The following is a 13,044-nucleotide window of genomic DNA, read 5'->3' on the forward strand; positions in this document are numbered from 1 at the left end:
CTAAAAGCCTTCATTATGATAGCATATTTCTGTATACAGTCCCTCTGAAAGTATTAGAACAGCAGGGCCAATTATTTTGTTTTTTGCTATATACTGAAGACATTTGGGTTTGAGATAAAAATAAACAATGAGACAATGTCTAGATTTGTTAAACAACTTAGGACATGGTACCTTTTGTTTGAAACCACCTATTTTTCAAGTGATCAGAAATATTGGAACATGTGACTGACTGGTGTTTCTTGTTGCCCCGGTGTGCCCTGTTAGATTGATTGTTTATTCGCTTTTGGTTTGAACCCAGGTTTCACCTGTAAAGACTGCATTTTTTGTTTGAAATTATAGTCCGGTGTTTTCAATCAGTGGGATGACAGGTGTGTGTGAGTGAGCGCATTGTTTTATTTAAAGAACAGGGATCTGATTTTCACAACACTTGTTTGTGGACGTGTATCATGGCATGAACTAAGGAGATTTCTGAGGACCACAGAAAAAAGAGTTGTTGATGCTCATCAGGCTGGAAAAGGTTTCAAAACCATCTCTAAAGGGTTTGTACTCCACCAATCCAAAATCAGACAAATTGTGTACAAATGGAAGAAATTCAAGATCATTGTTACCCTCCCCAGGAGTGATTAATCAATCAAAGATCGCTCCAAGAGCAAGCTGTGTAATAGTCCACAAGGTCACAAAGGAGCCAGGGTAGCTTCTAAAGGCCTCTCTCACATTGGCTAATGTTAATTTTCATGAGTCCACCATCAGGAGAACACTGAGCAACAATAGTGTGCATGGCAGGGTTGCAAGGAGAAAGCCACTGCTCTCCAAAAAGAACATTGCTGATTATGTGGACAAGCCAGAAGAGTATTGGAAAAATATTTTGTGGATAGATGAGACCAAAATAGAATTTTTGGTTTCAGTGAGAAGCGTATGTTTGGAGAAAGGAAAACACTGCATTCCAGCATAAGAACCTTATCCCATCTGTGAAACAGGCTGGTGGTAGTTTTATGGTTTCGGACTGTTTTGCTGCAATCTGAACCAGCACAGCTTGCCATCATTGATGGAATAATGAATTCAGAATTATACCAGCAAACTCTAAAGGAAAATGTCAGGACATCTGTCCATAAACTGAATCACAAGAGAAAGTTGGTCATGCAGCAAGACAACAACCCTGAGCACACAAGTCATTCTACCAAAGAATGGTTAAAGAAGAATAAAGTTAATGTTTTGGAATGGCCAAGTCAAAGTCCTGACCTTAATCCAATAGAAATGTTGTGGAAGGACCCACCAACATCCCAGAATTGAAGCTGATGTGTACTGAGGAATGGGCTAAAATTCCTCTAAGCCGATATGCAGGACTAATCAACAGTTACCGGAAACGTTTAGTTACAGTTATTGCTATACAAGGAGTCACACCAGATACTGAAAGCAAAGGTTCACAAACTTTTGCCACTCACAGAAATGTAATATTGGATCATTTTCCTCAATAAATAAATGACCAAGTATAATATTTTTGTCTCATTTGTTTAATTTAGTCTCTTTGTCTACTTTTAGGATTTGTGTGAAAATCTGATAGTGTTTTAGGTAATATTTATGCAGATATATAGAAAATTCTAAAGGGTTCACAAACTTTCAAGCACCACTGTACATTCAGCCAAAGCCCTCTTGGATTCACGTTTGCCAAACATGAGTATAGCTAAAAGGTCTTATTTACCAAATAAACATCAGAATTTCGTGCAATTGCAATTTCATCAATTCAAGTAGTTTTCCACAAAAAATCCTGCAAATTGCATTACAAATTTTGAACAAATCTGCAGCAATATCAAGCATTTTTGGCTGCAACAATCACAAAAAAAAAAGAAGCAAATTCCTGTTTGGACTGATCATTTTGACTGCATGAGAATGGTGAAATGTCTTCTCAGCAACAAGCTTTACATAGAGATAATCAAGAAATGAAATGAGGTTGTGATTCTGTAATGTATGTGCTGATTCAGGATTTGTTGTCACAGTAATGTTGGTGATGGCTCTGACTCACTATGTGCATTCGTAGGGTTTTGTGTTGTTTAGTTAACTGCTATCAATTTTGGTTTGAACTTTAATGTAATCAGTTTTGACAGAAACGTATGTACACATTTGCAGTATTTGAGCTGTAGATATTCATAGTTTTGCTGATGGTAGAAAATGAGTGAAAAATGAACGCAAGGATTTTGAAGACAATGATTTAGCATTTTGAAATGCAAGGATGTTGTGTTTAAGGGCAGCACAGCAGGTAACGTTGCCACCTCACGGCTCTAATGTTTCCGGTGAGCTTGCATTATTTTGGGATTGCTGTGTGCACTGTGTTCTGTAGTGGACTGCAATAACATTGCTAATTTGATTGCCATAGACCTGTCATTTTCCAAGACATTCCAAATAGAGATTTCCTGTGCTATAGATCTGATTCTTCACATTTTCAACAAGCATTGCCAATTACAGCTCTGTTACATGTGCACCGTCAGTGTAATAGGAAACACATGACCAATACGAACATTTCCTAATATTCATTTGGGGATATAGTGGCATTATTCTAAACCTGGAGAACATATAAACACATACTAATCCAAATTCTTGATCGCTTAAGTATTCGACAACATAAGCCATTTTCAGTCTGCAGTCTGAAATAAAAAAATAAAAACTATGTGATTCTGATAAATGATTAAAGCTCACCATTAAGATGCCACTCTCTTTATCATACAGGCAAAATATAGATTCAAGTAGGCCCCAGCTCATTCAGCTCATTCAGTAATTAATCTTAAAGTACACTATTCTGTAACCACCATGAATAATCCAGTAACTACAGTAAAGCTAACAGGAAATGTATGTGGTTACAGAAGGGAAGAATGTAAACCTGTAGCCGCCAAAACTTGGCCCTGGATATTTAAGCATTTAACTCGATTTTATAGGGTTTTCAAATTATGGCAATTGTTTCTGAAATAAAAAGTCACGGTTAAAAGGGGCACAATACCTGAGTAAACTAATCTGATAAAACGTAATAAAATCACAATACAGGAAAACAAATGCACAGAAGCTCTTCATGGGTCTCCACAAATTCGGTGCACCCACTCACACCATAAATTCTGCACTCATATTGGTATGCTGGCAGCAGATGCTTACCTCTCCATAATTCTTTGCTTCCACGATGTTTCATGTCTAAATTGACCAGCTGGTCTAGGACCCTCCCAGTACCTAGACCCCAGAATGAAAAGACTTATTGTGAGAGAGCCAAACATTCCAGGAAATGACTATTCCCCCTCCACCTCTCTCCTTCCCAATCCAAGTCTGGCTGCATGTCTTGTACACTATCTTTTTTTTTTTTTTTTTTTTTTTTTTTAAAGGCTCAATAATCCAAGCCACCCATATGGATCCTTGCACCATATATAATTTTAAATCCATTTAGTAAAGGTCGTCCAATGCTTGGATCCCCTACTGTACACTAACTACTACTTCTGGAGCACATGTGAAAGAAAAAATTGGAGAATTGCTCCCAAAACAAACCTCAAACATGTCATCGTTGTGATGGCAAATTTCATTTTAGATGCATCTTTCTTTCTTGCTTTCTTTCTTTCGTCAAACTCGGTTCCTGGAGGACAAACAGCTGTGCACAGATATGTGTTTATTTCCTCCACTAACACACCAAATTTGCCTCATGAAAGTCTTGGTAATTACCTGATGAGCTGAATCAGATGTGTTAAATGAGGTGGAATGCTAAAGTCTGTGTTGCCATGGCCTTCCAGTCTGACACCCCTGCTTTTGAGAATAAAAGACATAATCATATCTAGAAGGGTTTCCTGACTGCAGTTCTGAGACCATATTGATAATACACCGATTAGCTAATCATCAAACCCTCAGAATTATATCAGACTTCTGGTGTTAAAGATCTCTTATGTATAAAATGAGAATTTACTGTTGTTTCTTCGGCACTAATAAAACTATCTGGCAAAATCAATGTAAATGCCGAGTTTATTTATATAAATCTGTTTATTCATTTGTTCATCATCAGTGTAACTGTTCTTTCCTGGTTAGGGTCATGGAGGCTCCGGACCCTATCCTAGGAACACTAGACGCAAGGTGGGAACGCTTGCTAGTTCACTATGCAGACACACATTCACACCTAGGGGCAATTTTACCTTAACCAATCCACCTACTGCCATAGTTTTAGGAGTTAGCAAACTTGAAAACCCAGAGGAAACTCACATGGACATGAGGAGAACATGCCCAGAAACTCTTCACAGAGACAGTAATCTGAGCTCAGAATTGAATAGGGGGCCAAATACAACAGCCTGCATTTACGCACAAACTTTCTGCAACAACCGATACAGTAAGGGTTATAAAACTGAAGCATTTTGATATATTTTATTCTGCAGTAAGGGGGGGGTCCAAAAGAATCAAAGAAGTGTGACAAGATGATGTTTTTAATAAGGTTTGGAAATTACACAGAACTCCTTGGTGATACTCAAACAGTGCATTGTCAGGGTTTCAGTACATATTCTTCTTGTCTGTGAATATATGGGAGTATTTAATAAACAGTATCCTCTGAAAGTATTGGAACTGCAAGGCCAATTCTGTCTTTTTTGCCTGTACACTGAAGGCATTTGGGATTGTGTTCAAAAGATAAAAACGAGACGATAGATCAGAATTTCAGCTTTCATTTACTGATATTGAGGGCACGGTGGCTTAGTGGTTAGCACGTTTGCCTCACACCTCTGAGGTTGTGGGTTTGATTTCCACTTCTGCCCTGCATGCTCGGAGTTTGCATGTTCTCCCCATGCTTTGGGGGTTTCCTCCAGGTACTCTGGTTTCCTCCCCTAGTCCAAAGACATGCATTGTAAGCTGATTGGCATCTATAAATTGTCCATAGTGTGTGAATGTGTGTGCAGTTGTGCCCTGCGATGGGTTGGCAAAACTGCGTTAAGCGGTTAAACCATTACCCAATGGATGATTTACTTAGATTTACATCTAGACATGTTAAACAACTTAGAACATAGCAGACCACCCAATGTCTTGGTGAGCAAAAGTATTGGAACAGATAGTCTTAAAGTAAAGTATATAACACTTAATATTTGGTTGCATATTCCTTGCTTGCCTGCATCAAGCCGGGAACGCAATGACATCATCAAACTGTTGCATCCTTCTTTTGTGATGCTTTTCCAGGTTTGTACCGCAGCTTCTTTCAGTTGTTGTTTGTTTTGAGAAGTTTCTTCCTTCAGTCTCCCCTTCAGGAGGTGAAATGCATGTACAACTGGATTAAGGTCTGGTGATTGACTTGACCAGTCTAAAACCGTCCACTTTTCCCCCGATGAAGTCCTTTATTGAGTTGGCAGTGTTTTGGGTCATTGTTTTGCTGCATGATGAAGTTCCTCCCAATTAGATTGGATGCATTTCTCTGTAAATTGACAGAGAGAATGTTTCCATAGATGAGTTGCATCATCAATAAAGATTAGTGAACCTGTTCCAAAGCAGCCATGCAAACCCAAGCCATAACACTACCTCCACCATGCTTGACTGATGAGCTCATAGAGTGCTGTGAAAAAGTATTTGCCCCATCCTGATTTCTTCTGTTATCCCTACACCTATAACAAATGTGAAAAGCTAATTGCCCCCCGTAAACTTAAAATCTGGATGTGCCACCTTTAGCAGCAGTAACTGCAACCAAACGCTTCAGATAACTGGAAATCAGTCTTTCACTTAATTCTTGGACTAGGACTTACTTGTATGCTTTGGATCACTGTCTTGCTGCATAATTCAGTTGTACTTAAGTTTTAATTTAAGGACTGAAGACCAGACATTCTCCTTTAGGATTTTCTGGTAGAGAGCAGAATTCATGTTTCCCTTAATTACTGCAAGTTGCCAGGCCCTGAAGCAGCAAATCATCCCCACACATCACACCTCCACCACCATGCTAGGTATGTTGTTCCTTTAGTGGAATTCTGTGTTTGGTTTATGCCAGATGCAATGGGACCTCTGTCTTACCAACAGTTCCACTTTCAACTCATCAGTCCACAGAACATTCTCCCAAAAGGTTTGAGGAGCTTTAATTTTCTTCTGGGTTAACAGTGTTTTTCTTTTTCCTCACCACTCTTTCATGGATACCATTTTTGCCCAGTGTCTTTCTGATAGTGGAGTCATGAACAGTGACCTTTATTGATGCAAGAGAGACCTGTAGTTCCATTGATGTTGTCCTTGGCTCTTTTGTGACTTCCTGGGTGAGTAGTTGCTGTGCTCTTGGGGGAATTTTGTAAGGTCCTCCACTTCTGGGAAGGTTCACTACTGTGCTGAGTTTTTTGTAACCCTTCCCAGACTGATGTATTTCAGTCACCTTCTTCCTCATCGTTTCTGGAATTTCTTTCAACTTTGGCATAGTGTGTTATTAGGTAAGACCTTTAACCAACTTCATGCTGTTGAAAAAGTTCTATAAGTGTTTGATTGAACAGGGTTTGCAATAATCAGGCTGGGTTGTGTCTAATCCAGCTGAACCCCATTATAAATGCAGTTTCCTAGATCTGGTTAATTAGTAACTAGGGAAAATACATTTTCACACAGGCCCACTTAGTATTGGATAATGTTTTTGCTTCAATAAATAACTTTATTATTTAAAAACTGTATTTTGGGTTTACCCAGGTTGCCTTTGTTTTATCTGAGATTTTATTTTAATTTCTGAAACAATTTAGTATGAGAGATACAAAAAACAGAAGAAATCAGTGCACAGCACAGTATGTTTTGGATCATGAGCAGATCCTTTTTCCACAATTTCTACCATCACTTTGGTAGAGGTTAATCTTTGTTCCAAAACTTTTGTGGCTCATCTGTGAATTTCATCTTGTGGTATGGCCTCTTTATTTTCTGCTCTCAAAGTCTTCTTCGAACAGTGGTCTGTGATACCTTCACCCCTCCCCTGTGGTGGTTGTTCATGTCACTGACTATTGTTTTTAGGTTTTTCTTCACAGATCTCACAATGTTTCTATCAACAGCTGTTGTTTTCCTTGGCTAACCTGTTCAATATCTGGTTGTTAGTACACCAGTGGTTTCTTTCTTTTTCATGGACATTCCATATTGTTGTATTGGCTATGCCCAATGCTTGTGCAATGGCTCTGAAAGATTTTCCCTCTTTTCTCAGCTTCAAAGTGGCTTGCTTTTCTCCTATAAGCAGCTGTCTGGCATTATCATTTGGTTGATCCTTTTTAACTACAAATGCAGTCGTCACATTTGAAACCGAGGGCTCAAACCAAGTGTAGACCTTCAGAGCTATTAATTGTTTAAACAGTCAATCTAACAGGGCACAAAAGATATTCTGATCTATCGACTCACATTTATCTTTTGATATCAAACCCAATTGTCTTCAGTATATAGCAAAAACAAAAGAAATGGCCTTGCCATTCCAATACTTGGCACTGCCATGCTGTCATTGCTGGGCCCTTGAGCAAGGCCCTTAACCCTCAACTGCTCAAATCTATAAATTAGATGAATGTAAGTCGCTTTGTATAAGGGCATCTGCCAAATGCTATAAATGTACTTTCAGAGGGGCTGTATGTAATGCATAACATCTTTATATGACATAACATTTTTTCCCCTTTTTTCCCCTTTTTTTATTATTATTTTTTTTTTAAGTATAACCAATGCCAGAGAATGGCTGATGAATATAGTCATCTATAAACTTTAGTAATTACTTGAGATATTTATTGGCAGAAGGCAATATGTTGAAATGATTATCTAAAAAAAAAAAAAAAAAAAAAAAAAAAAAAAGTTGTATACAACATTTCTTTGAAAAGGACAGACTTATTATGGGTTACTCAGTTTTCTGTGCACATTATATGTCACGTCTTCAGTTTTCTTTTCCAAATTGAAGAAATTGTGCCAAGCATTAACATCAAGGCAGACCTTCATGTTAACAGATCATTTGCTGAGATCACAGTGGGTAGTGTGCTGTAGCTGCTAATTACTGACTCTTGACCATTATGACCAATATGCCTGTTTGTCATTTTGACTTCACTCCTCAAGAAAATGTACAGTTTGGTACTGATTTGCTATCCCTGGGGTAGCTGTTGGGGTAACAAGGTCTGTTTCAAGGGGTATAAATGCCACCTTGTGCTACCCCTGCCTGAATATAAGATTGACTATAGCTTGTGTATAGTATAGAATGTAAAGTCCTCCAAAAGCTAAAATCACCACGTGTGCATCATGTATTATTGCTTTTTAACACTTCCTACATACTTATTACATCCTCTACTACATAGTGTGATTATAATCTAATTAAATAATAGTTATATTTTAGCTATCTCACCCATATCCCTCAGTAATATTTAGGTGCATCCCTGTTTATAAACTTTTATTAGGAACTCAAAAATGGAATCCCAGTACGTCACTGTCCTTATATGGCCAACTTCCCTTTAGACGCTGCTGCGTCATTACAGGACGTGGGTGCAAGAGAAAAGATTCGCAGGATGAGTCCGGGTTGCCAGATTGGACTCTTTCAGAACTTCTATGTGGTAGAATTAACTATAAACAAAACAATTATATACCAAACTACAACCTTAAATACACGCGTAAAAATTGTAAAATCTTTTTTAATTTGCATTATTTTCATTACAAAGATATTTTACCTGCCAGATGTGAACATCTCTTCATTAATCCCAAATTTAAACGGAAAAACCTGGCATCCCAGAGGTTATGAGGATAGGACAGAATTGCAATTAGTTGCATCGCAGCATGGAAGCTGCCTAATGCTGTTTCCTCCCTGTGTAAATACACTGAATACTCCAGTTCATGTGTCTAAAGGCTTTATGAGATTATAAAATATTTGATTATGAATGACATATCCTTGTGTGGTGGAGATTTCTCATTCATAATTCAGTTACCAGGAAATTAACTAAAAATAACTTCAGCAAATATGCTCGTATCAGTTTGCCTTTATTGGGATTAACTACATAATATGCCATATTGCATATTTCATTCATTTTGTATTGTGTTTAGTGGATATGTGTTGGCTTTTAGAGAATTTGGGGTGCATCAGTATTTTATGAATGAACATTTTGCACATGTTCCCTCACAGGGGGATCCAACACGGTCTAGCTATTACACAGCATTATGCAGAAAACATGTAACGTTTGATGCAGATCGTTATCCAATAATGTTAGGTATTAAAATAAACTATAAGAGTATATATCGGTTCGTCGAGGCAGGTGCATTGCTATAGTTTGAAAAGATGCTCCCCACAGCCAAAATGGTACAGCCTCGGTTCATTCATAAAATTCAGAAGGAATATATAGGAGGGGCTTGTATAGCAGGCTTATCATTGACCAGGTTTATATATAAACCTGGAAAAGGGCGACTGGAATCAGAGAAGCAAGGCTGACAGAGCGGATCCCTGGTCTATTACTTTTTTTTTTAAGGTTATTATTATTGTTGTTCTGGAAGCGTGCCAGCGTGGAGAAATGATCCTTAGCAAAGCCAGTGTGGAGTCTGTGTCACGCTGCAGTTCTGCATCTCCTGCCGGGGAGCTGATGGAGACCACACAGGTAGGCAACATCACTAAACATTAAGCACCAACACGATATAATCATGGTGTAGGCTGCTTCATTTGAGTCAAATGGCAAGAGCAGAAATCCTGATGTGCAAATAATATAATAACAATCCAGACTGTGGGCTATATTTGCATAATTAAGCTCAATGTAAAATTGTACTTATTTAAAAACAGAATGAGATCTTGATGAAGCACATTTCCCCCCCTCTTCATTTTAATTATTAATTTAAAACCATTTTAAACCAGTCATCATCTAATCCCAGGGTTAATTAACTGCCTGGTTAACTGCCTGCATCGTCTAGATTGTGCTGAGACTGTATGTTGTTGCTATTATTTGGGATTGTCTTTAAAAATCGGTTTGGTCGTGCTTCAGTGTTGAAGTGGCTCTGCAGCGGTTCTCTGTGTGGAGACTCCGCAGCAGCTCTGCGTCAGCGCTGACGTCAGCGACAATGGAAAAGTCAAATATTGATCAGGGAGACTATTTTTGGACACCGTGCAACTTAAAGAAAGACCTCTGTTTACACGTAACAGCGTCATGGCTAGGCTAAATCATAGAAAGAGTGTGTTGATGAAATATCGTCATGCAATAGGGTACTAATAAATAAATCAATAAGTCAATAAAGAAAATAATAATAATAATAATAACAACAATAATAATAATAATAATAATAATAATAATAATAATAATAATAAAAACGCTTTATACCTATTTTACCTATGATTAATGAGTAGCTACACTGCTACACTGAATGCAGGGCCCAGGGCCGGATGGTGAGGCGCCTGCGGCCCCATTTGTCCCCACAGTAACTGCGATCTCCACGAGTCCAGATTTGCAGTGGATGGTGCAGCCGACCATCATCACGTCTGTTTCCCCGTCTGCGACCAGACCTGAAACCGGAGAGACAGCAGGCAAGAGGAGTGGGGCCAAAGCGAAAAACAGCGCCAGGAAGGGAAAAGTCGAGCAGGTACTCACGGCCAAGAACCCTAACGCTGACTGTTATTTTGTAGCCTGCTTTCTGTTGTTGAGTTGGACTTAATCAGGTGTTCATTCTCCCTGAGAGTATCCTGCGCTATGGCATGATTCCGAGCCTAGGCACATCCACTTCAAATTCACTTCACGGTTATGTCTACAACAATAACCTAGGCTATTTATAGTCGCAATGCGGAGAGAGATGTATTTCTTCCTGAAGGTGTATTGCCTTGGGAAGATCTTACAGCTGAAATGGGTTAGATCCATCATGGTAATCACTTACAATCTGTCTTTCCCGCGGAGCAGCTCACGCCAGAAGAGGAGGAGAAGAAGAGAATAAGGAGAGAGAGAAATAAAATGGCTGCAGCAAAGTGCAGGAACAGACGGAGAGAGCTCACGGACACCTTGCAGGCTGTAAGCTGAAATGTCAATGCATTGCAAATCGAATTTTTTTTTTTAAATGTCACCATGTGCAGTTCAGTAATCCTTAAAAAAATTTTTTTTTACTTCAATTCTCATAGGAAACAGACAAGCTGGAAGAAGACAAAGCAGTTCTGCAGGCAGAAATAGCCAATCTTCTAAAAGAAAAAGAAAGACTTGAGTACGTTCTTGCTGCACACAAGCCTATATGCCAGCTGCCTGAAGAACTGGAAAGCATTTTCCCAGAGTCGCCACAACCTCTCCCTTCTTCAGAGATATCTGGACAACTTCCAGAGGATGGTGCGCAGGACACCCCTTCTCTACAAGACTTGGAGACTCCTTCTGTTCCACCCACAGCTATCTCAGGCAACTCTAACATCCTGCTGTGCTCCAGCGCAGAGGTCAGTTTGTGCGACCTTGAGCCATCACTGGATGTCAAGGAGGAGCTGCTGGAAAATATCCTTGGCAGTGTGGATGAGGACAGGATCTCTGTGGAAAAAGCACGCTCAGTCCCTGACATCGACCTCAACGGTTCCCTAGGCTTCACAGACTGGGAAACCCTGTACAAGTCTGTGGCCAATGATCTGGAGCCCTTAAGCACCCCTGTGGTGAGTGCCTCCACCCCTACGTGCAGCAACTACCTGTCCATCTTTACTTTTGCCTGTCCCGAGCTGGACTGTCTGACTGAAGAACTGGAGGGCTGCAAAGGTGGGGTATCCAAATCTGACACCAGTGTGGATCTTCTAAACTCCCCTACACTTCTGGCATTATAAACATATATCCAACAGAAAGGAGGGTTTCTCAATCTCAATTACTAGATATCACTGTGTTGTGAAGTCTGAGAAGAGTGGTATTGATGTGAAGCTGGCAGCATCCATGAAATGAAATGTGTAATGCCACCAAGAAAGTTCTATAGTTTACCCTCCTCCAGATACTCTTGATGTAGCTAAGAGCATGAAAAAAAAAATCTATGAAATCCTATCTTATGGACAGTTATGAACTATGTTCTGATTCGAAAAGCATGCACAAAGATCTAATATAACATAATATATAAATAAATGAGAATATATATATATATATATATATATATATATATATATATATATATATATATATATATATATATATATAAGTGTGTGTGTGTGTGTATGTAAGAGTTTTATATCTGTTTGATCTTCTGTGAGGTCTTCTGTAAGCTATATTGTGCACTGTTGGCTGTGCAGTTTTGTGTTTTTGATGGCAATAGTTTATCAGTGTTGTGCTTTAGTATATATTCTTGACGGTTCTTACATACCTCAGTGTCATCATGCAGTCTGTGTTATGACATCATTAATAACGTTTAGAGTTTTCCATGAAAACATCCAGTGGTATATCAATTGAAATGTATTTTATGATACTTTATTTTTCTACCTTATAAATTTTTGACTTGTGCATCAGATGAAAAGAGTTAAATGAGCACTGATTTCTTATGAATTAATAATCACATTAAATATTCATGCAATGTGGTATTGGTTTAATTTCTATTCATCTCAGCTCTCCACGTTCTCCCTGTGTCTGCATGGATTTCCTCCTGGTTCTCTGGTTTCCTCCTTCCTCCACCTATGCCGGTAGATGGATTAATTATGTAAAATTCCCCTTCGTACCCATTGCTCCTGGGATAGACTTTGGATCCACCTGGATATAGAGCCTAATGAAGTCGAACAAATGAAGATATGTTTAATTATTTGCGATTAATGTGTGATTAATGTTCATTTAGTTTTAACAACTCTACTGAGGGCTACGGTCCTATTAAACATACTTCCAGTAATGAGGCACCAATACCCTCTGCTGGCTGTGGTCTCATATCAAATCCTGTATCTCACCCATTTATTAGATGCAAACAAAAAAAATGTTTAGAACCATATGCCATATGCAAAAGTATATGTCACAAATAAAATATCAGCTAGCCTAGCCTGTAAGTACTATGTCAGTAGTGCTAAGATTACAGGTTTGATTCACAGACACTGTGGAAATGTTCCCTTCATTGTGGGTTTAGCCTCTGTTTGGATAGCTTTCATTTTTTTAGCTGAGCTCTTCTCCGGCTGTTCACGGTTAGTGGGTTGTTTGTTTTCTG

The 13,044-nt window shown here is 38.8% G+C and overlaps 1 protein-coding gene and 1 long non-coding RNA gene across 3 annotated transcripts; one reads left to right on the top strand and one right to left on the bottom strand.

The window, feature by feature from the left end:
* Positions 1-9,428: 9,428 nt before the first annotated feature.
* LOC108269549 (uncharacterized) lies at positions 9,429-10,856 on the bottom strand. 2 transcript variants are annotated; one of them, XR_001813490.3, is made up of 3 exons: positions 10,515-10,856; positions 10,248-10,429; positions 9,429-9,518 (listed from the first exon to the last, which is right to left on the bottom strand). It is a non-coding gene; the product is annotated as an uncharacterized LOC108269549 (long non-coding RNA). The 2 variants fall into 2 exon arrangements; XR_001813491.3 differs by having other exon boundaries at positions 9,440-9,518; positions 10,257-10,429.
* fosaa (v-fos FBJ murine osteosarcoma viral oncogene homolog Aa) lies at positions 9,453-11,988 on the top strand. Its single transcript, XM_017475492.3, has 4 exons — positions 9,453-9,536; positions 10,297-10,506; positions 10,818-10,925; positions 11,033-11,988. The coding sequence occupies exons 1-4, from the start codon at positions 9,453-9,455 to the stop codon at positions 11,702-11,704; spliced, it is 1,074 nt and encodes a 357-aa protein (XP_017330981.1). The 3' UTR covers positions 11,705-11,988.
* Positions 11,989-13,044: the final 1,056 nt, after the last annotated feature.

Source organism: Ictalurus punctatus, chromosome 9, assembly GCF_001660625.3.
Source record: "Ictalurus punctatus breed USDA103 chromosome 9, Coco_2.0, whole genome shotgun sequence".
Lineage (NCBI taxonomy): Eukaryota > Metazoa > Chordata > Actinopteri > Siluriformes > Ictaluridae > Ictalurus > Ictalurus punctatus.